Below are 23,658 nucleotides of genomic sequence, written 5' to 3' on the forward strand. Positions count from 1 at the left end.
GAAAAGATGGGGAAGCATACATTTTCCTTAAATGTTGTGTAGTCACAAACTTGCAGCTGGCTGGGTCTAATCGGTCAAAGCAAAGTCAAGAATTCCATCCAAATGGAATGTCTGAAAGTATAAACTCTTGGTGAATATAAAATTAATTCAGTCTAGAAAAATTGGCAGGTCAGGAGAAGTCAGGTCAGGAAAGGAAATTTTTAGAAGAAAGTGAAGCTGAAGTCCAAATGTATGTGGATTTTGGCAGATTCTCTTGCTTTCTCCTTTGGCCTTCACGAAGAGGTCTATAACTCATTATACTAATTTAAGTGCTCCTGCTGAGATAGGCAAATAAAGACTGAAAGGGAAGTAGATTCTTCTCTAGCCTTGCTCTCTTGAGGAGAGTTCAGGTTGATGCAAGGGTTATGTGAAGAGTGAAGTTTTCCATCTTGTCTGAATCTTGAACTGTTGGGATTTCAACACATTAAGGGCTGGGTGTAGTTTACCATTGCCTTGGAGCTTTGTGATAGTCTTGTCTTGGTAGAATGAACTGAACTTGGGGCTAAATCAACTGGTAATTTTTAGCTTATCAGACTATTAAAGGAAGAGTGTGTGACAGTACTTAAGATTAATTTTTATTGGCAAACAAGAGTGAAACAAAGCATGATGTGGTAGAAAGAACACACAGGACCAGAAATATAACATCCACATTCTTCTTCCAGTCCCTAGGTCTCTGTTTCTTCACTGTAAAATGAGAGTGTTAGAGTTGGGGGCAGGGAATAGCCTAGACAATACCAAATGTGACTACTAAGTCTGCATTGCTATAATTCTAAAAAGGCATATTTGGAGACATGGAGAAGAATATGAGGAATCTGTTGATTTATTGGGCTTCCCAGGTGGCACTAGTGGGAAAGAACCTGCCTGCCAATGCAGGAGATGTAAGAGACAAGGGTTTGATCCCTGGGTCAGAAGATATTTCTTCATATAAAATAAGTTTGCTGGTTCAGGTGAAGATATTAAGTTCAGTTGGAGATGTTCAATTTTAAAAGTTAACAAAGATTTCAGACAATCCTTCCTTTTGTCATTTAACTGCACTTCCTAGCCCTTTTATCAGACTTATGTGTGTGCTAAGTTGCATCAGTCGTGTCCAACTCTGTGACCCTATGAACTGTAGCCCACCAGACTCCTCTGTCCATATGATTCTCCAGGCAAGAATACTGGAGTGGGTTGCTATGCCTTGCTCCAGGGCATCTTCCCAACCCAGGGATCGAACCTGCATCTCTTATATCTCCTGTATTAGCAAGCAGGTTCTTCACCACTAGCGCCACCTGGACTTATAAAGCATCAGACTTATAAATCATGGGTAGATGATCTACTCTCTACCATCTTATTGCTTTCTGAGATACCTTGTGTCATGAATCTTGCCTGCATGGAAAAAGGATGTCATTCAAGATGGTATGAGCTTCCCAGGTCATTCAGTGGTAAAGAATCTGCCTGCCAATGTAGGAGATGTGGGTTTGATCCCTGGGTTGGTAAGATCCTCTGGAGAAGGAAATGGCAACCCACTCCAGTGTTTTTGCCTGGAAAATTCCATGGACAGAAAAACCTGGCTGGCTATAGTCCATGAGGTCACAAAGAGTTGGACACGACTGAGTGACTGAGCATGCATGTAAGATGGTGTAACATAAAGAGCTAGGCCTAACAGTCAGAAGGGTGGGATTCTGTCCTAGTTCTGCGTTTGATTTTTTCAAAACATTAGATTTTCATCTTTTTCTCATTTTTGTTTGTAAATGAGGGTCCCACACTGAATTATGACTGGTGTTCTTTCTTGTCCCCCAGAATCACTCTAACTTCTCTAGGAGATGGAAATATCTGGAAATCTCTGCCTTTCTTTTATGGCATATGGAGGTGAAGCAAAGAACCAATTCTAGCCTTAAAAAATGCTGGCAATAGGAAAAATGAATAAATGTCATGTTTATAGAGCTCAGCTCAGAAAGTTACTTTTTTAGGATAAAAAAAGAAAAAAAGACCAGATAAACATAGTACCTATATCATAGCTCTGTCCTCTGTCCTTAATCATGATAATTTTGTTCATAAACTTTCTTAATCCTTTCACAGAGAGGAAGTCGCGCCAGTGTAAGTTTCCAGATCATGTCAGAGGTTCAGAGTGGAAGGTCCCCAAGACTCTCCTTTTCTTCAGGGAGTCTAACTCCAGCTACCTGTGAAAACTCCAACATAGCGATTTATGAGGTAGGATATCCAACAGCTATCTAATCTGCTGACTTCTTGGGTTTTAAAACGAGGCAGTGACTTAGAACTTGCTTAGTCTTTGTGCAAAAATGTTGAGGCTTTGGTAAGTCTTTCCTTTTGGTAAGTTTTTGTCCACTATCCCCTTACAGACTCATTCAGCTGACCATTTTCCTCAGCAACTAATCTACTTAACTTACAACTTCACTGATCTTTCCACACTGTTTATTTACTATGAATGTGAAAAAAAGTCTGTGAGACTCAGACTTAACACTTAACCATGTCACTCATTCCAGAAGACATAGGTATAATAATAGAAGAAATAATTTCCTGGTGAACTGTTTGTGATGTGATGTCTAGAGATATGCTTTATATAGAGTAAGGATTGGGACAAGCTCTTCTCTTCATATTATGGTTCTTCTTCCTATACCTGTTATTCTCTGATATTATGGAAATCTTTTAAAAATTATTCATTTCTTTTCTCAGTCTGTACTGATTCATGGAGTAACAGGTTACTTTCTGCTGTCTAAAACAGAAATCCTTTTTATTTCACTTACATTTCTGTCTTTCAAGCTTTAAAAGACTACGTCCAACCCCTTGATCTAAAATACTGGCATTTGGTGACCAGAATAAATCTCACATCGGTTGGAGAGATGAACTGTTTTTTTCTCAGCAGGAAAGAGTTAAACTGAAAGTTGCTCAGTTGTGTCCGACTCTTTGTGACCCCATGGACTGTATTCTCTAGGCCAGAATACTGGAGTGGGTAACCCTTCCCTTCTACAGGGGATCTTCCCAACCCAGGGATTGAACCCAGGTCTCCATCATTGCAGGCGGGTTCTTTATCAGTTGAGCCACAAGGGGAGCCCAAGAACACTTGAGTGAGTAGACTATCCTTTCTCCAGGGGATCTTCCCCACCCAGGAATCAAACTGGGGTCGATTGCAATGTAGCAGGTGGATTTTTTTTTAACCAACTGAGCTATCAGGGAAACCCAGGAAAGAGTTAAGCAGTGGATAAAAGGGAAACCAGACTGCCTTTCTGTCTCTCCAAAGTGAGGCCTTTCCAGTGTGGTTTCCTTGTTTGCTCCCCAAAGCAGCAAACGCTCACAACTTTAATAGTAATTACAAAGAAAGTCCAAAACAAGTCAGAATGAATTTTTAGGTTCTCCATCATTGGATTATGGAGTTGAATGCTCTCATCCATTTGATGAATAATTTATAGCTACTTAAAACACCAAGGTTAATATGGTATATCATTGCTCAGTTTACAGGAAGTGTGTTGACTTTAAATTTGGAGCAGGAAACCTCTGGATCTTGCCTTGAACTTAATTTAATCAAAGGGGAGATCTGATTCAAATGTAAACTTGAGTTATTGGGGAACTGAAAATTCTACACTCTTAAAGACCAAAGATTAGGTAATCTCAAGATAATCTTTTGAGCGTCAAATGGAATGAGGCTGCTGGCTTTACGGAGGTATTGATGCCTCTGATTCTGAAGTAAATCTCAACACCTAAGGCAGTCTCTTGTTTTTTCATCTGTAAATTGAGGGGTTGAACTAAATTCTTAATCTTGGCTGCTCATTAGAATCTCTGTGTGTGCATGTGCTCAGTTGCTCCAGTCACGTCTGACTCTTTGCGACCCCATGAACTGTAGCCCACCCACTGGGCTCCTCTGTCCATGGGATTCTTCAGGCAGGAATACTGGAGTGGGTTTCCATCTCCTTCTCCAGGGGATCTTTCAGACCCAGGGATGGAACCTGTGTGTCTTATGTCTCCTACATTGGCAGGCATGTTCTTTACCTTTAGTACCACCTGGGAAGCCCTGTGGGAAACAAAAAAATATCTATGAGGCTCCACCCCTGGTAACTCTGGTTCAGTTGGTTTGGGGTGGGCCCAGGCAGTGTTATTTTTTTTTTAAGTTCCCCTATGTGTGTAGCCAGGGTTGAGAATTGCTGAACTGAGAGAACTCTGGGGCCTCTTTGGGCTCAAATGTTCCATGATTCTCTGATTCTGCAGAAGAGTTTATGTGTTAAATTGTGGTATGTTTTATTTGGTGGAGCTGAAAGGTTTTAGTATAGAATGAAGAAGGAGAAAAAAATAAACATCTGTATGTAATTGGCCTTTAAGAATCTGTCAGATATTTCCTCATTTTGGAAGGAGGCAGACAGTTGAGTTAGTTGCCATAATGATTGTTGTTGGTCATTCAGATCATGGGTATTTCTGAACCGCATAGTCCATAGGGGAAGTTTATCTGCACAAAAGGAGGGTATTAGTGAGAATAATACCACACCACGAGGTCAGCATGCAAAGAAAGACAGCTGAAGCTAGAAAACTGTCTGGCTAGAGTTGAGGAGGACTTTGGGAAAGAGCAGAAGTCAATCAAATCAACAGACCAAACAAAGAGGTTCAGTATGCCTTCTGAAACAGCCCTCTATTAGGCGTGTTTTAAAGAAGATTCATTATCTAGTTTCTGTTTAAAGAGAATTTTCATAAGATTTTTATTGGAAGATATGGAAGCTCCAGACAATGTGCCTGGAGTAGCAGATACCTAGTAACAAGGGACAGGCTTCTCTAGGACATGCCTTTCTAGTCATTGTAATACACTGACACAGATTCATACTTTGATGGGACACACGCATGCATATCCTCCGGAATTGTACAGGAAACTCAGCCCTTATCTCAGAGATACACTCAGAGATGTAACAGGAAAGCTAGCTGAGCAGGCTGCTTGGGAGAAAGAGCTGTGACCAGCAGATGCAAAGGGAACATGTCAGGATCTGTTCTCATGGCCACCGTATAGGGAAGAAGGGTGAGGCGAGCAGTAGTGCCACCCTGACCCACTCAGAGAGAACCCACTGAGCTGTTCCTCCTCTTCATTCTCTGACTCCTTCTGCCTCTTCACATCCCCCTGTGTTTTTCTCTTTGTCCCATTTCTGTCTCTCCCTCACACATCCTCCACATCCATCTCTCTTTCCCAGAACCTTTTTTTTCTATCTTCTAGATCCCATGTAGCTCTCTCTCTCCACCCCTTTCCTTTCCACAGCCATCTTCTCTCTCTCATCACAGAATCAGATCATCAAAGCTGAAAAGGAGCTTAGAAATCATCTAAGTGGTCCAGCTCTATTGGTGTGGAAACTGAGACTCAGGCCAATGAAGTGACTACCCTAAGCATGAGTGCCTGCATGCTAAGTCACTTCAGTTGTGTCCGACTCTTTGCAACCCCATGGTCTGTAGCCTGCCAGGCTCCTTTATCCATGGGATTCTCCAGGAAAGAATACTGGAGCGGGTTGCCATGCCCTCCTCCAGAGGACCTTCCTGACCCAGGGATTGAACCCACGTCTCTTTTGTCTCCTGCATTGGTAGGTGGGTTCTTTACCACTAGCACCTCCTGGGAAGCCCAGCTACCCTAAGACCACCCTTGAATTTGAGAAAAAGCCAGGTGTAGAACCTAATTCTCTTGGCTCTTAGTTAATACAACATGGCCTTAGCGCAAAATTTATGGACTTTAAAAACTTCAGTGGATAGAGTTTGATGTTTCTTCCTCTTAATTCAAAAATGAATGATGAGTGAAGTATTGATATTTTATCATTCTTTCTATTAACAAAACAAAACAAAACAAATGGTGCATGCGTGGCAAAAATAAAACCTGCCCATATCCTCCCTTTTCCTCATTATTAATAAAGTAGGACACACACAGACTCAATAAAATTTTGCTTATAAATTTCGTGGGAAGTATTTAAATCTTAAAACAAACACACAAAGCCCCCAAACTAAAGAAAGCCCATGGGAAGAAAGAGCAACAAAGTGGAAGATGGAAGAGCCTTGCTTCTGTTACTACCTAGCCTTCTGACCTTGGGCCAGTCATTTAATCTCTTCAGGGTTTAATTTCTTTAACTATGAAGCTCTCAGATTTGGTGATTTGGCAGGATTATTAAGCTCTGCTTAACTACTTATTAAAAGTTAATAAGCAAGGGAGACAGCTAACCCATGTCTGTAATAGGGCTGATTCTAGGAAGAAGGTAATAGGCACTGGCTATAGGCAGAGTCAGGGCTGCCAGTACTGATGTTCAGGTTGTACACTGCACAAGGGGACAGCATCTAAGAGGGTACTATTCACATTGTAGACATATACTAACTAATGTGAGAGTGGTGCAGGAGTGAGCAGAGAGATTCTGGCCTCCAAGCCTAGTTCTGGAATGAGGTGGTGGGGGCAACTTTCACACGTATCTGCATTTATACCAGCATACATAGTCACTGGTAAACAAATATGCACCTGACTTTGTGCTACCTTGACAATACCCCTGGAGTTTCTTGAGATTACTTCTTTCTCCTGCCTAATATTTCTGTAGACTCGATTTCAGCTTCTCACCAGCACCTCTACAGCCTGATTTCAAACCTGTGAAGAGGCCTTACCTGTCAGGCAGGGTTTGGTGGTACCCAGAGTACTGAAGTTGCTGGGGGAGTGTGTTTTCTGGCATCTGGAGAATGTATAAGTCAATGAAAATGTGGTAAATGCATAGATACATACAGCTGGGGCTGCTGCCCAGCATCACTGGGCTTCCACAGGCTGCACAGTAATAAACAGTCTCACACAATTATTATTTTAACTTTGCTAATTAGCACAAAGGTGCCATAGAAGCTAGCAGTGACCATGATCCAAGTAATAGAATTGCAAAGGTGCTGGAAGGCATTAATGACCATCAGTGTATAACCCACACATAACCCACACATGGGCTGAGTTTGTAAATTCCCATTAGAGTTTATTCTTTCAGCTTAAACTTCAGCCTCTGATGCTGGGCAGAGTCCTCTGAAAAGGAGCAGGTAGCTCAGTGGTAAAGAATCCATCTGCCAATACAGAAGACACAGAAGACATGGGTTTGATCCCTCGGCCAGGAAGATCCCCTGAAGGAAGAAATGGCACCCCAGTCCAGTATTCTTATCCTGGAAGATCCCATGGACAGAGGAGCCTGGAGGGCTACAGACCACGGGGCTGCAGAGTGTTGAACAGAACTGAGCGACTGAGCACAAATGCACAAAATACAAAGTCCTCTGAAGGTTAAAGCTTTGAGCTGTCAGGCCCTCATGACTAAGTGAGTAAGTGTGGGGGGGCCCTTAGAATGGGCCTTTGTAACCAGTTCCTTTTATTTTTTAAATAAAAGATCATTGTAATTGCAAGCCATAATGGAAACATGATTAACCTAGCAATATAAAATAATTGCATACAATTTGGGGGGTTAAGTAGAGTGGTGTGGTAATTGCATACATGCATATGTTTTCATCTGCCCAGCCAGTCTGTGTCTTTTGCCTAGCCAGTTCCTTGGTGACTGTGATGTAGCTGGTATGGGGCCACATACGGGGAGTTGCTAGGCAAGAGACCAGGAATAGGCACTCTGACCATTCTAGTGCAGACGGGCGCTGGTCCTAGACTACCTTTCTGAACTTTGTGAGCATGAGCCTGATTGGCATAGTTCTTTTCAGTTGCTGAAGGCCCCTGAAAGCAAGTTCCTAGTTACAGGGTTTTGAGTTCCTTACTAGAAGATGCCCTCTGACACACAGTAGAGGCAAGTAACTCAGATGCCCGCAGCTCCTGTTATTAGCCTTCGCCTCCGGCTGGTCTCCAGATGCAATGCCACAGCTGGATATATTCCTTAATAAGAGAGTGGCTACACTCTCTTATTCTTGGAATTTGACTGTATAGAGCTCTCTGCTTTATTATCTCTACTTGATGACAAATTGATGCAGCCTGAAATGGAATCTCCAGGCTATAGGTAATAGATGTGAAAGCACTTGGAAGAGGAGAGAGTGCTGTGCAAATGTCAGGCATTATTATTATTACAGAGAAAAAGGTATCTATATAAGTATTGCTTTTTTCAAATTTGGGTTGGACAGAAACTAAATAGGGCTTGGTGACTGATGAATCCTTGAGGCTGTGCAGGTAGGAGAAAATTATCTAGCAGGCACCGGTGTTAAAGTGAAGACAATAAAATAATTGTTGTTTTTGACTTGACAGGCAGCCTTAGAAAATCACTGTTTTGTGCTTAAAAAGTCAGAAATAGACTTCTGAAAAAGTCTAGATTACTCATATTACTGTGGTCGTACACTTGTACATTCATATGAAAAATGTTTAATTGGTGTTGAAGCCAATTGGTTTATGATTAAAGCATAAAAGGCCCCCAAATGGCCTGTCCCATGAGAGAAAAATGGATCAAGGTAAATGCAGGCAACATTTGCTGCACTGCATCTCCTGCCCTACTTCTCTCACCACAGACGCCTCAAGGCAGTCAGAATTGCAACCACTAACCATCACCATTAATCGCAGGAGACCTGGTGCTACATCACTTAGCTATGAATGAGTGAAATGACCCAGCACTTTCTGCAGTGAGTTCAGGTAGTCGTTGTAGAGATCAGTATCATTCCTTTTCTGGGGTCTGCATTCCTGCAATTGTTTCCCTGTCTTTAGTTAATTGGAATTTTAAACTGTAACTTCTCTGTATGACATCCTTTTTAGCTTGGAATACAGAATATCCATGGGGTGGAGGGTGAGAAAGAGGAACAGAGCTTGTGTGTGTTGATGGTCTAACTATAAACTCTTCATGTGGAAGGGAAGAGTTGCTCTAAAGCTGTTGGCAACTAAGACTCCTCAACACTCTTTACCTTTTCTTTCTAGGGCGATTGGGTATGGCTGAAAAAATTCCCCTCTGGAAATTTTGGAGACATTAAATCCATCGAATCAAGTGCAAGTGACATATTTGAAATGGTATGAGAAACTCTCTCTCATATTATTAAATATCATAATATTAAATATGTTTAATATTCCCACTGAAACCAATAATTTCTCCAAAGTAACAAATACCAACTGTTAGGAAGATCTTTTAACAAATCAGTACAGGGAAACTACAGGGAGGTGACTGACTTGTTATGACTATATGATGGAATGACAGAACTATAGACTCCGGAGTCAAAAAGACATGAAGGATTCAATCCCAGCTCTGCATTTAAGAGGTGTATTAACTTGAGCAAATCACCTAAACTCTGAGCTTTACTTTCCTTAGTTGTGAAAGGAGTATATTAATGTCTGCTTCCCAGGGTTAAGATAATACATATATAGCGTCTTGCACATTTCCTGACATATAGCTTCTTTGTAAAATGGTAGCTACTATGATTATTATTAAGTACATATCCCATAATCTTTCATATTCTATAGCTGCTATACCCAGAAAAGTCATCTGGTAATTTCTATTTATATAAGACAAATGGTGACTTCCCAATCCCACCAATTATATTCAAAAAGTCCTTGGATGGGTTGTTTAAGGAAGCAGCCTATAGATGAGGCAGAGATGGTGATGCTCCCTCTCAAACCATTTAAGATCAACTCCTTGAACTTTGAGTTCATAAAAGATTTGTGGAGACTGTGGTTCCTTCAGACTCATGAAAATGGGATTTCTAGAAGATAATGATGGATTCCTTCACATTTCTGAATCAGGCAAGTTCAAATCAATCCAATAGGTTTGAATGAGGCACGTGCTATATTCAGAACTAGTGAGAAAACAAAGGAAATGGGGACATGGAAGAGGTGTGGCCCATAGGAGACCAGCTGTGACCCATGGATCCCAATGAGATGTTATGATTTGGTATTTTCTTTACATGTAGTTGTTTTTTAAAAAATTATTTATTCATTTTTCACTGTGCTGGGTCTTTGTTGCTGCTTGGGCTTTTCTCTAGTTGTGACAAGTAGGGGCTACTCTCTAGTTGCAGTGCTCAGGCTTCTCATTACAGTGGCTTCTCCTGTCATGCAGCATGGACTCTAGGGTACGTGGGCTTCATTAGTTGTGGCTTGTGGGCTCTACAGCACAGGCTCAATAGTTGTGGTGTATGGGCTTAATTGCTCCTCAGCATGTGGGATCTTCTGAGATCAGGGATCGAAACTGTGTCTCCTCCATTGGCAGGTGGATTCTTTACCACTGAGCCACCAGGGAAGCCCTGCGTGTGGTTTTGATGCCTGGAACTGAAGGAAAAATAATGAGGAGGAATCCAGAAGGGAGACCAAGATCAGAGCTAGAATGGGTAGTTCCACACTGGTTTGATGATCTGGAATGCCAAACAAAGAGCTAGATCCAAAGTATGGAGCCAAAATGGCCAGACCTAGGGGAGCTACTAAGCTAGAAATATGGAAATAAGAAGGCCCAAGGTAGAGTGCATCCATGATATCTTTTTTTGGGTAATTTAAAATTTTGATATAATTTCAAACTTACAGAGAAGCTACAAAAATAATTCAAGGAACTCCTGTATATCCTACCCAGGTTCAACAATTGTTTACATTTTGCCTAGTGCTTTTCATTCTTTGTTTATAAATTTATGTACAGTTGGCCTTCAGAATCCACAGGTTCCACTACCCCAATTTAACCAACCTTGAATTGGTTGAATATGCAGGTGTAAAACCCAAGGAAATGGAGGGCCCACTATACTATTTTATATAAGGGACTTGAATATCCATAGGTTTTGGTATCCTCACAGGTCCTGGAATCAATCCCCAATGGATACCGAGGAATGACTATATATTCTTTTTTTCTGAACCATTTCAGTGTGAGGTGTAGACACCATACCTTTTTACCTCTAAATACGTCAGTGTTTATTTCCTAAAAACAAAGACATTCTTATTTGGATGTGCATGATATTAATTTTGATTACTTGGTTTAGGTGGTGTCTACCAGATTTAGCCAATGTAAGGCTACTATTATTTTTCTCTATTGTAATTAATACTTTGAGTCTGTATAAATATCCTGTTTTTCATCAAATTTGTACTATTAATTTTGTCATCCATTAATGACCCTCTAACTCTAGCATTCTTTCTATGTTTATTTGTTGGGATTGTACAGTAAGAAAGAACCTTACCTTCTTTACCATTTATTCATACATTTATATCAGTGGTTTTAGTTTCATTCAGTCTATCTGTATATCTATTTATCTATGCATATATCTATGTATCTATCATATCTAATAACCTCCCATTATAAATGAATGCCACAGAGTTCATTCTATTCTTTTCCTTTTCACACTTGTAACTCCTTTCTCCAACAGTTAGAAAACTGGCTCCCGTTATCCTTATGCCATCTTTTTGTGCCCCCTTACTAACTTGTGTTGCCATGTCAGGTGCAGATATTAACTCAGTCCTAGGGTGTAGGACAGTTTTTCAGAATTTACCTTGTAAAAAAGCCTTAATTCCTTTCTAGTACTTCTATGTGGAGAAGGAAATGGCAACCCACTCCAGTATTCTTGCCTGGAGAATCCCAGGGACGGAGGAGCCTGGTGGGCTGCCGTCTATGGGTTCACATGCATGCATTGGAGGAGGAAATGGCAACCCACTCCAGTATTCTTGCCTGGAGAATCTCAGGGATGGAGGAGCCTGGTGGGCTGCCGTCTATGGGGTCGCACAGAGTCGGACACGACTGAAGTGACTTAGCAGCAGCAGCAGTACTTCTATAAAGCAGGAAGGTGATCTGATGATGCTATCACTGTGAGTCCAACACTGCTTTGACTACTTCTGTGCTTTCATGACCTTGAAATGTTGAGGTCTGGGTACCAGGGGCCAGACTGGAAAACACATCTTGGTGAGCCAGCTACAGAAGGGAGTCCTATACAGTCAGATTGATGTTCCTGAAAGAGAAGCAGCTGGAGTCAGAAGCCAAAGTACTGATGACTTCCAACATCTTTTAGGGTCCCAACTTCTGCAAAGGTGTATGTAGGTAAATCAAGCTCTGTCTGTCTCTCAGCCTCATGTTCTTTCCCATCATGTGGAATTGAGCAGCATACTCCCTGTATCATCTAATACCTTGGTTACTTAGTTCCTTGCCATGTAATCTCTGATCATCTCTTCCATTTCACTTTAGCCACCCACTGCTATCATTATACCTTGGGCTTTGTTGTTATCTATAATTGCTACTGAAAATGCTTTACTTCCAAAATCACAGATTCAAACATCACACTCTCTGACTATAGCCTTCTCTTCTTTGAACTGTACCTATACTTTCATTGGGTCTTCCAGACCTCTACTGTCTCCCACCCCATAAGCCCTTCTTTCATCTTCTTTCAGGTCCACCTTAGATTACATAATTGATCATTTGAAAACATTATTTCTGTCTTTTTGGTCAGGTAAATTTATAAAACTCACATTCTGGATGACCCTAACTCTTAACTTTCTTTGTGCCTGCACTTGAACAACCAAGCATTATGGCAGAAAGTCATGCAAAGTATATTGTTTCCACTATAAATTCATGTCTCTCATCTTAGAATGCACCTTAGCATTGTCTTTTAAGTCCATTACAGTACTTCATTGGTTTCTACAATCCATTTTTCAAAACATCTCCATTTTTCTTAAACCTCCTATGTTCTTCTCTTCCTTTATTTTTAGTGTTATCATCCTGGTCCAAGCCCCCATCATCACCCACTAGAGCTACTGCTACTGTCTTTTTTAAAGAGAGAATTTTTGGGGAACAGTTTTAGGTTCACAACAAAACTGAGCAGAATAGAGAGAGTTTCCATCACCCCCTGCCCCCACTCATGCACACAGCCTCCCACACTATTCAACATCTTGAACCAGAATGGTACATTTATTATAACCCATGAGCATGCATTGACACATCATTATCATTCCAAGTCCATAGCTTACATTAGGGTTCATATAAGGTAGTATATCCTATGAGTTTTGACAAATGCATAATGACATATCTACCATTATATTGACAGTAACATATAGGATAGTTTCAGTGCCCTAAAAATCCTCTATGTTCTGTCTATTCACATCTTTCTCCTGCTAACCACTGGCAACCACTGGCAGTTTTTTTTTTTTTTAATGCTACGCACATCCATTTTCACCATTGGTGAAATTTTTTCTCCACACTGCAGTCTGAATCAATATCAAACCTGATTTTGTCAGTTCTCTGCTTAAATCTCTTTAAATATATTCCTATTGTTTTTTTTTGTGTGGAGATTTTAAATTACAGATTCAATTTCTTGAATAGATATTCGACTATTCAAACTTTCTATTTCTTCCCATACCTGTTTTAGTAAGTTACAGCTTACAAGGAAGCTGTCCATTTCATATATTTTATCAAATTTACCGGCATAAAGTTGTATATAATATGTTCGTGCAATCTTTTAAATAGTTCTAAAATCTGTAGTGATGCTCCCATTTTCATTTCTGATACTGATTATTTGTATTTTCTCTTTCTTGATCAGTTTTGCTAGATTATCAATTTTATTAATCTTTCTCAGAAATAAACTTGGCTTTGTTGATTTTTCTCTTTTGTATGTCTGCTTTCTATTTCATTGATTTGTATTCTGATTTTTCCTTTAGCTTCTTTGTTTTTAATTTGTTGTTTTTTTTCCTAGATTTTTTTGAGCTGGAAGTTTTTATAATTGATTCTTAATTTCTAATACAGTCACTTAAAGCTAGAAATTTCCATTTAAGTACTGCTTCAGCTACATCCTAGATGTGTTTCTTTTTAAAGATGTTTATTATGGAAAATAACAAACACACACAAAGTAAACAGATTAATATAACTAAACTCCATATGCCCATCACCCAACTTCAACAATTATCAACACTCTACAATTATTATTTCATCTATACCTCCACTCACTTTCCACATCTCTAACTTGGTTATTATTATTGTTGTTGTTATTTTTCAGTTTTGTATCTTTGAGGTAAAATACATACATTGAAATGCTCATATCATAGATATATAATTTTGATGAAGGGATATGTGCATATAATCTAGACTTCTATTATGAAATAGAATAAGGCCCCTAGCCTGTTTATTACACCCTGGGAGCTAAGAATGTGTTTTACATTTTTTAAGGGTTATTTAAAAAAGAAAACAAAGATTGTTGCAACAGAAATCATATATAATCTGCCAAGCCTAAAATATTTACTATATTTACCTTTACAGAAGAAGATCGCTGACCTTTGATATAAAACATTTCTTTTTCTCAAGAAAGTTCCCTTGTGTTCATCAATAAATCATTTCATGCTCCCTCCCACCCCTGCCACACCACAAAGGAAACCACTGTTCTGGGTTTTTGGGTTTTTGGCCTATCTTGAATTAATTTGCTTATCCTATAACCTTATGTAAGTGGAATCACACAGCATACTGACTGACTCATTCATGTTATAAGTATAAATAGCTTGTTCTCATCATTGCTAAGTAGTAGTTAATTGTATGGATATAACACAATGTATGTATTTTTCCTACTGATGGGCATTTAGGCTGGTTCCAATTTGGGCTATTGTGAATAAAACTGATATGAATGTGCTTTTGATAAGTCTTTTTATGGACACATATTTTAATTTCTCTTGGGTAAATACCTAGGAGTGGAATTTCTATGTTAAAATATGTGTGTGTGTGCTAAGTTGCTCCAGTCGTGTCTGACTCTGTGTGACCCTATGGACTGTAGCCCGCCAGGCTCCTCTGTCCATGGGATTCTCCAGGCAAGAATACTGGAGTGGGTTGCCGTGCCCTCCTCCAGGGATGTTATAGTACATGTTTAACTTTATAAGGCACTACCAAACCTTTACTATTTTCATTTCCTACACACAAGTTATGAGAACTCCCTTTATTCTACCTCATCACCAATGTTTCATATTGTTAGTTTTTCTTGTTTTAGTCATAATTGGTTTCTATGGGTATCTCCTGTTTTTAAAAATTTTTATTTTAATTAGATAGAAGCAACAAAAATTACCATCTCTAGGTGTTAAGTGTATTCACATTATTTTACAACAGATCATCACAGCTTTACATCTTGTAAAACTGAAACCCACTAAACAAAACTTTTCTTTTCCCCACTCACCCTCAATACCTGGTAACCACCAGTCTACTTTCTGTCTCTATGAATATGACTACTTTAGATACTATACAGAAGCAGAGTCATACAGTATTTGTGTTTGTGTCACTGGCTTATTTCACTTCCTGTAATGTCTCAGTGTGTTTTGGAAATACATTTTTGTTGTTGTTCAGTTGCTAAAGTGTGTCCGACTCTTTGTGACTCCATGAACTGCAGCACACCAGGCTTTCCTGTTCTCCACTATCTCCTGGAGTTTGCTCAAATTCACGTCCATTGAGTCAGTTGGTGATACCATCTAACAGTCTCATCCTCTGCCACCCCCTTCTCCTTTTGCCTTCAGTTTTCCCCAGCATCAGGGTCTTTTCCAACATGCTTTTTATTTAGGTATAATTAGATGGTCTGTACAATGAATTTTGACAATTGCATTTATCTATGTAACCATTCATCAAAACAAGATACAAAATATTTTCATCACCCCAGAAAATCCCCTGTTTCCCTTATCAGTCAGTTTGTTTTTTACCCTGGAGGCAGCAGTTGTTCTGATATCTATCACCACGAATTAGTGTTTTATTTCTGTTTTTGAATTTCATGTAAATGGAATGATAGAGCATACACTCCTTTTTTCTCTCAACATAGCACGTTTTAAGATAAGTGCATGTTTTTACATATATCAGTATCAGCTCATTTTAAAAAAATGCTGAGTAGTATTTCCTTTTATGAATATATCACGGTTTGTTTATAATTTTCTTGTTGATGAAAATTTGGCTTATTTCTAGTTTTTTTGGCATTATGATTAAGGCAACCATATATATTTGTTTAATTATGTAAAACACATTATGTAAATTTTACCATCTTAACAATTTTTAAATGTACAGTTCAACAGTGTTAAATATACTCAAATTGCTGTGAAACACATCTCTAGAACTTTTTCATCTTGCAAATATAAAACTCTGTTCCCATTATATAGCAACTCACCTTTTCCCCCTCCTTGAATTTCTGGATAGCCATTATTCTACTTTCTGTTTGCATGGATTTGACTACTTTAGACACCTTATATAAGTGGAATAATATGGTATTTGTCTTTTTGTGACTGATGTATTTCACTTAGCATAATGTCTTCAAGATTCATCCATGTGGTAGCGTATGAACAGTTTTCCTTTTAAAGGCTGGATAATATTCCATTTTATGTTATTCATTCATTTCTTGATGGACATTTGGGTTGCTATGAATATGTATATGCAAATATCTCTTTGAAATCCTCCTTTCAATTCTTTGTATACATACCGGGGAGTGGAATTTCTGGATCATATTGTAGTTCTAATTTTAATTTTTTGAGTAACCTCCATACTGTTTTCCATAGCAGTTGCACCATTTTACAATCCTACCAACAGTGCACATGAGTTCTAATTTCTCCACATCCTTGCTGACACTTATTATCTATTTTTAAAAAATTTTATAGTAGCCGTCCTAGTGGGTGGGAGATGATGCTGCAGTTTAATTTAGATTTGCATTTTTCTGATGATTAGTGTGTTGGGTTGTCTTTTCATAAGCAACTGTAAACATTTTTGCACAAGTATTTTTGTGAACATATATTTTCACTTCTCTTGGGTAAATACTTAATAGTCTGAGTCATAGAGTAGATGTAAGTATAACTTACATGAAACATACAAACAGTTCTCCAAATTGGTTATAAAATTTTACTCTCCTGTTAGAAATGTACAGATGTTCCAGTTACTTTAAATTCTCAGCAACATTTGTCTTTTTGATACAGATTTCTGATACTGCAAAACTTTCCAGTGTGTAGAAAATGTTTTATTATTGTGACTTTAATTTGCATTTTCCTGATAACTAAAGTTATTGAGCACCTTTTCAAGTGCTTATAATTCATTTCTATATCTTCTTTTGTTACTTGTCTTTTTATGTTTTTGCCCATTTTTAAAAAATTGAGAGTTTTGTCTTTTAATTGTTGACATGTAGATATTCTTTTATATATCCTGCTTTTGGTCAGATATATGTTTTACAATATTTTTTCTCAATCTGTGACCTGTTTATTTAATGGTGTCTTTTGATAAGCAAACTGTAATTTTGAGGAAATCTCAATTTATTATTTTATTGTATTTTGTGGCTCAGAAATCTTTGCCTATTCCAAGATTTTAAATATAGAGTTATGATCCATTTTGAATTTGTTTTTGTATATGGACTGAGAGTAGTGGTCACAGTTAATTTTTTTCCATAGAGATGTCCAGTGTTCCAGTAACAATTGTTTACAAAAGGTTTTCCTGTCTCCATTTAATTAACTTTTCAGCTTGATAAAAAATTAACTGACTATATATGTGTGGGTATGTTTTTAGACTTTTTACTCTGTTTCGTTAACTCATCAGTGTATCCTACTGCCAATATCACACTATCTTGATTATCATAGCTCTAGAGTAAGTCCTGTAGTTAAGTTGTGTAAGCTCTGCAAATTGTTCTTTTGCAAGATTGTTTTTGTTAGAGTAGTTCATTTTAATTTTCAATAAGTTCTTAAATCTACTAGTCTATTACTTTAATAAACCCTTCTGGAATTTTTCATGGGGAGTTATATGAATTTATAAATCAATTTAGGGAAAATGGACATCTTAACAATATTGAGTCTTCCAGTCCATTAATGTGGTACAGATCTTTTTTTAAGTTTTCTTTAAATCTTCTCACCAATGTTTTGATACTGTTATACAATATTGAGTAGAAATGGTGAAGGAAGACATCCTTGTCTTACTCTTGACTCTAGAGGGAAAGAATTTAATGTTTTACTGTTGAATTTGATATTACCTGAAGGTTTTTTCACACATGTCCCTTTGACTCTAACTTTTTTTTAATGATGAAGAGGTTTCTGTATATTCTCTGACTGCCTGCAAAAGTTTATCTTTAGATTTTAAGAGTTTGATTATGATGTGTCTAGGTGTAGTTGTTCTCATCTTACTTGACCTCTATGGTATTTATCACATTTTCCTGAAATTCCTTCCAACATTTATCTCACCTTCCTGAAACTCTTCTTGTGGTGTTCATAATGTTCTAAATAAGCCTTTCTCTTTAGTCTCATTTCTAGGTGTTTATGTGGGATATTCTTCCTTTCCCCATCCTTTAAATGTTGAAATTCCCCCCTTTTCTTTTTATTCTATATACTTCCTTGAGTTATCTCATTCACTCCCGTTAATTTCATCTACCATTTACATGTTTACAATTCCCAGGGCTATTTATCCAGAACACACTTTTCTCCTGAGCTTCAAACTCTGATTATCTCCAACCGTCTTTGAAATATTTCCAACTTGATGTTCCACAGGCCCTTTATTCTTAACATGTCTCAAACTGAATTAATCAGTCTTCCTCATCACCCAAAATTTGTTTTCCCACTCTCTTAGGTCAGATTCTCTAAAAGCTGAGCCTGAGATGGGAATTCTTGTTCAAATTACTCATTGAAAGAATGCTCTCAAGAGAAAGGGAGTGGAATGCAGAATAAGGCAGTTAAAGGGAGAGGAATGCAGGATAAGGCAGAAGTAAAAGCTCAGCAAGTATGTGATCTCAGCTTGAGACTAGCTTCACTAGGAGCCTATGGGAGAAATACTGCCACACAAGTTATACCATGAGTTCCCCTTTGAGGCTAGGGAGTTGAACTTTTGTACCACTCCCAGTCAGTCAATCATTACCTGGGATCTGTGGGTGGGCTCTAACATTTCAAGTAAGATAGCTCCCCTTTGGGTTGGGCTCTAGGACAATTTTCAAGAGAATGGAGCAACTGTGAATGATCAGCTAACATTTACAGCAGCTGGGAGATGCACGGTAAAGGGAATATGGGAAGGGGACAACAGAGGATGAGATGGCTGGATGGCATCACCGACTCGATGGACATGAGTTTGAGTAAACTCCGGGAATTGGTGATGGACAGGGAGGTCTGGTGTGCTGCGATTCATGGGATTGCAAAGAGTCGGACACGACTGAGCAACTGAACTGAGTTCAACTGAACCAACATATTCACTACTAAACCTCCTGAATTCCTTATATTGAAGTATATCACAGCCATCTATCCAGGAATCCAAGAAGAAATCTAGAAGTAATCATGGAGCCCTTTTCTCTCTCATCCCGCATTAAATAGTAATAATAATAGATAACAATTGTTTAGTGCCCATAATATTAATTTTAAAATCTATAGTAGAGTTCTCAAAGCTGCACAGAATGTGGCTCTTGTCTATCTCTCCAGCCTCGTGCCTCATATTCTTTCCCTTACACTGTGTTCTGGCCACCCTAAACCTGTTGCAGTTTCCTCAGCATGACATGCTCTTTCTCTTGGCTGTCCTGCCCCCTGCCACCATGTCACCTTCATGTGGTCAGCTCTTACTTGCCCTTCATGATGATTAAGACGTTACCTCCTCAGGGAAGCCTTCTCTGATCTCCAAGGCTAAATTAAACACTTCCCATCTGAGCTCCACCAGCATCCTGCTCTCCCTTCGATAAGAACTCATTTCACATGGAAATGCATCAGTCAGTTTGTTTGTCTATCACCTCTCTTTGAATGTGAGCCCTTTCAGGACATTGATTTCAGTTTGTTTATCTTTGTATCACTAGCATGCAGTCCAATGCCTTGGACAATGTTGGGGCACCCTAAATGTTTCTCATGTTAGTGAAAAAAATGAACGAATGCAAAGGCAAAATGTTGTCCAAATTCTAAATATTTCTTCTGAAACAAAGTTTATAAACTTTGGCCTTATGTTTATAGAAGCTATTTATTTTAATAGATGCTGCCTAGATGAATATTCACAGAAAGACAATCTATCCCACCTCTTCCTGTACTAACTTTTTAGTATTCCTAGGTCACTGAGCTCCACTCTGTCAGAGTCCCTAAAGAAACAGGAAGAAGGCCCCAACTCCAACTGAGACAGAACAGCTGTGACTCTCTTCTCTCCCTCTGTTTCCAGATGAAGGACCTGCGTCATGAGAATATTAACCCTTTGGTGGGTTTCTTCTATGATTCGGGGATGTTTGCCATTGTGACAGAATTCTGTTCCCGAAGGAGCCTGGAAGACATACTGATGAATCAGGATGTGAAACTAGATTGGATGTTTAAATCATCACTCCTGCTGGATCTCATCAAGGTTAATGGAAAGACTGAAAATCCAAGATTTTCCCCATAGATTAGAACTTCAATAGTTTGGGATGTTTTATTTTCCTTCGGTCATTTTCCTTGGATCACCCCTCCACCTTCCTTCCCTGTGTTGGCCCCCACCTCTTCTCACAGCACCTTTCTTATTTGTTAACTATTTATATATAATCTGTTACAAGGTCCTGATAAAGAAAAAATTTGTTTGTTCCCCCCACTACCAATTTGAGGGCCAGATTTATCTGTACTTCCTATAGTCATTGGGCTTCTCAGGTGGCTCAGTGGGTAAAGAATCTGTCTCCAGTGCAGGAGACGCAAGAGACGTGGGTTTGATCCATAGGTGGAGAGTATCCCCTGGATAAGGGCATGGCAATGCATTTCAATATTCTTACTGGGAGAACCGGACAGAGGAGCCCTGGTAGGTTACAGTCCATGGGGTCACAGAGAGTCAGATATGACTGAAGTGACTGAGCACGCATGGCTATAGCCATTGAGCACTCTTCTGCCTTAAGCACTCCTCTTCCATCCCATTTCTCTGCTTTCTGGACGTGGGGATGGGCTCATTCCTGGGCTGTTTAGTTCTGCTTAGCCCCATCTCCTGGCTTTCACCTTCTAAAAGGTGGTTCAGTTTAGAAGTAGGTGATAGGTCTTTGCATAGCTCTATGCCATAGTTATAGATGTGGAACTCTATAAGACCAAAAAGACCATTGGTTCTATCAGGCAGCACTTCCATTCTCAGAGGCCAGGACTGTTAACAGTCAGTGGGGTTCACAGATGGGTCCATGTGTGCATGGATTCCAGTGGAATCCATGAAATCCCTGAAATGATATAAAAATTGTGTCTATGTGCACCTGTAGTGAGCTGATCTGGATAATTAATGACTGGTTGAGCTTTCTGTATGTTAATCAGAGTCTTGACCCTTGTATTGTGGCCTAACCCTTTTTAAGGTAGCTTTATAGACATTATCTCATTCCAATTTTGCATAAAAGAATTGTGATTAGCCTCCTTTTATGGAGGCTCTGAGAAGCAAAATGAGGTGTTTTTTTTTTAAATATAGTGTCTACCACACATAGTAGGTGCTCAATAAATATTTATCAACCAGCTGATTTATCAACCAGTGACAGAGCTGATAATATAATTTAAATCTCCTAATTCCTATTCTAATACTTTGTCCACTCACTCCGTAAGCAAAGTCCCATGAGTTAAGGGAGAGTCCTCTAAATGAGTCCTCTGAGGCCCATGATGAATGAAACCCAAGCATCTTGGAAGAAATCTCACCCACTGTAGACTCTGCTTGGAAGTACTGGGGACTACAGAATTTCCAGGGTGCAAGATGTAAAGTGTACAAATACAAAGGAGTGTCAAGTTGCAAAATAGAGCCAGATACTGAAAAGGACTCAGCATAAACAATCCTGAGATTACTGCACTAGAATATGGGTGAATTTGTTTTGAATGATTAAAGTCATCTGAAAAAGTCCCAGTACATCACATTTGAATGTCATATAAGATTGCCAAACAAACTGCAGAAGTAAGTAGTATTCGGCTTTCTTTTTCATCATCTACTTTAAATTATAAAGACACATAAAATAAATTGCATATATTTTATATACTTCTATATTTTATGAAAGTTATATATTTTATATAAATTATGAACATAAAATAATTCTATTTATAAAAATAATGTATTCAATTAAATTTGAAAGTTGAATGATATAAATATATATGGGAAAAGTATTGACAATTACTCAACCCTCTTTCATATCCTCCCTCCAACTTCATCACTGCTAATCACAGTTTGGTGATTAGCCTTGCAATTCATTTTGTGTGTATTTACATACATTATAGATTTTGTTTGCTCTTTAAAATACATACTGTCACATAGTTCTGCAACTTCCTCTTTTTCACTTACTTTGTGACTTAGATATGGCTCCCTATTAGTACATATAGGTTTGTCTTATTATTTTTTTAGCTGTTGCAAAATATTTCATAGTTTGGATGTACCACAATTTGGACATCCCTTCTTGATAGCTATCTATTATATATCCAATTATATAATATAATGCAGAGATGCAAAGAACATTCTTGTGTGTGTCTCCTTGTGTACATGTGCAAGCATTTGGAGAAGTAAAATTCCCAGGTCACAGGGTATATATGCATACTTTCAATTTTGATTACTGTTTCCAAATTACCCACCCAAAAGGCTGTGTCAGTTTCCATTCCTACCAGTAGTGGATGAGAGTTGGGCTAGACCTTGGGGGGAAAATCAGAATCTTCAATTTCTTGGCAATTATATGTGTATAGATCCATCCTGTGTTTGAAATGTCAATAAATCTTGCCATAACATACAGTTCTTTACATCCACAAAATATGATTCTTCTTCAGAGTGTAAAATTTTAACACTAAAAGGGTCCTAGAAACAATTCTTGTCAAAAGTTTTACTTTGCCTGCATATAAGAGAAAAAAACTGAATTCCAGAACATAGTAGCTGTGAACAATCTCAGAAAGTGGCTGTAAAAGCACAAAACAGTTAAGTAAGTTGCTAAATAAATCTTGTTTGTATCATCTGCAGGGCATGAAGTACTTACACCACAGAGAGTTTGCTCATGGGAGGCTGAAGTCTCGGAACTGTGTGGTGGATGGGCGTTTTGTACTCAAAGTGACAGATTATGGCTTTAATGACATCTTGGAAACGCTAAGACTCTCCCAAGAGGAACCTTCTGTGGAAGGTAAGCAATGTATTGTGCCCTTGTGACGCACACAAGGTACTCCGAAGTTCACAAGAGAGCATGCCTTGGATTAAAGCCTCAGGCTGATTCAACTCCTCACTTTTGTTGAAAATCAGCCTCATTTCCAAGCCAAAGGAGTTGAATGAAATCTGCAGGCCGTAATCTCCACACAGCCCAGCCTTCTGAACAAAGCCAGTGCAATAATGTTGAATTCCTGCTGTGGTAGGATTAGGTTATATTGTGTGGAGACCCCAGGTGTCCCTGGAGGAACTTGCTGAGTGCTAGGCACACAGTAGGTGCTCAATAAATACTTGTCAGATTGAATGGAAGGTAATTTGGTAGTTGGACTCCCACAAAGCCCATTCTGGAATGGGATGTCACTAAAGCCTACTCTCACTGTCTCTGTCTAGAGAGGAGAAGCAAGGAGGGGGCCCCTAGCAAGTAAATGCCCCATGGGTTGTGTGGGATGGCGTCAGTCGGAACTATGGCCTTCTAGGAAATCAGTAGGCATGGCTGTAATGCCCATATTGTGTTTTTGTCTTCTATTTGCTGCACCCTTGGCAGCACCAGACAATGCCTGTAGGGGTCATAACAGATCAGAGAAACAGGAGAAATCTGAGACTTCAGGGCTAGGAGGGAATGAACTGATGGAAAGGAGGAAGGAAGAAAGAAAAAGATGTAAGGAGAGAAAATGAATAGGGTTAAATAAATAGCACATTTATTTAGCAGGAAATTAGC

The 23,658-nt window shown here is 38.9% G+C and overlaps 1 protein-coding gene across 1 annotated transcript in view; it reads left to right on the plus strand.

Moving 5' to 3' along the window:
* Positions 1 to 23,658, plus strand: part of GUCY2F (guanylate cyclase 2F, retinal) — a 90,194-nt gene that overhangs the window by 36,583 nt on the left and 29,953 nt on the right. The window contains exons 6-9 of the mRNA XM_065916472.1: positions 2,098 to 2,229; positions 8,891 to 8,980; positions 20,013 to 20,189; positions 22,764 to 22,920. Of these exons, the coding sequence (XP_065772544.1) occupies positions 2,098 to 2,229; positions 8,891 to 8,980; positions 20,013 to 20,189; positions 22,764 to 22,920 (556 nt within the window). The remainder of the gene's footprint in view (positions 1 to 2,097; positions 2,230 to 8,890; positions 8,981 to 20,012; positions 20,190 to 22,763; positions 22,921 to 23,658) is intronic.

The sequence above is a fragment of the Muntiacus reevesi genome, chromosome X (genome assembly GCF_963930625.1).
Source record: "Muntiacus reevesi chromosome X, mMunRee1.1, whole genome shotgun sequence".
NCBI classification, from domain to species: domain Eukaryota; kingdom Metazoa; phylum Chordata; class Mammalia; order Artiodactyla; family Cervidae; genus Muntiacus; species Muntiacus reevesi.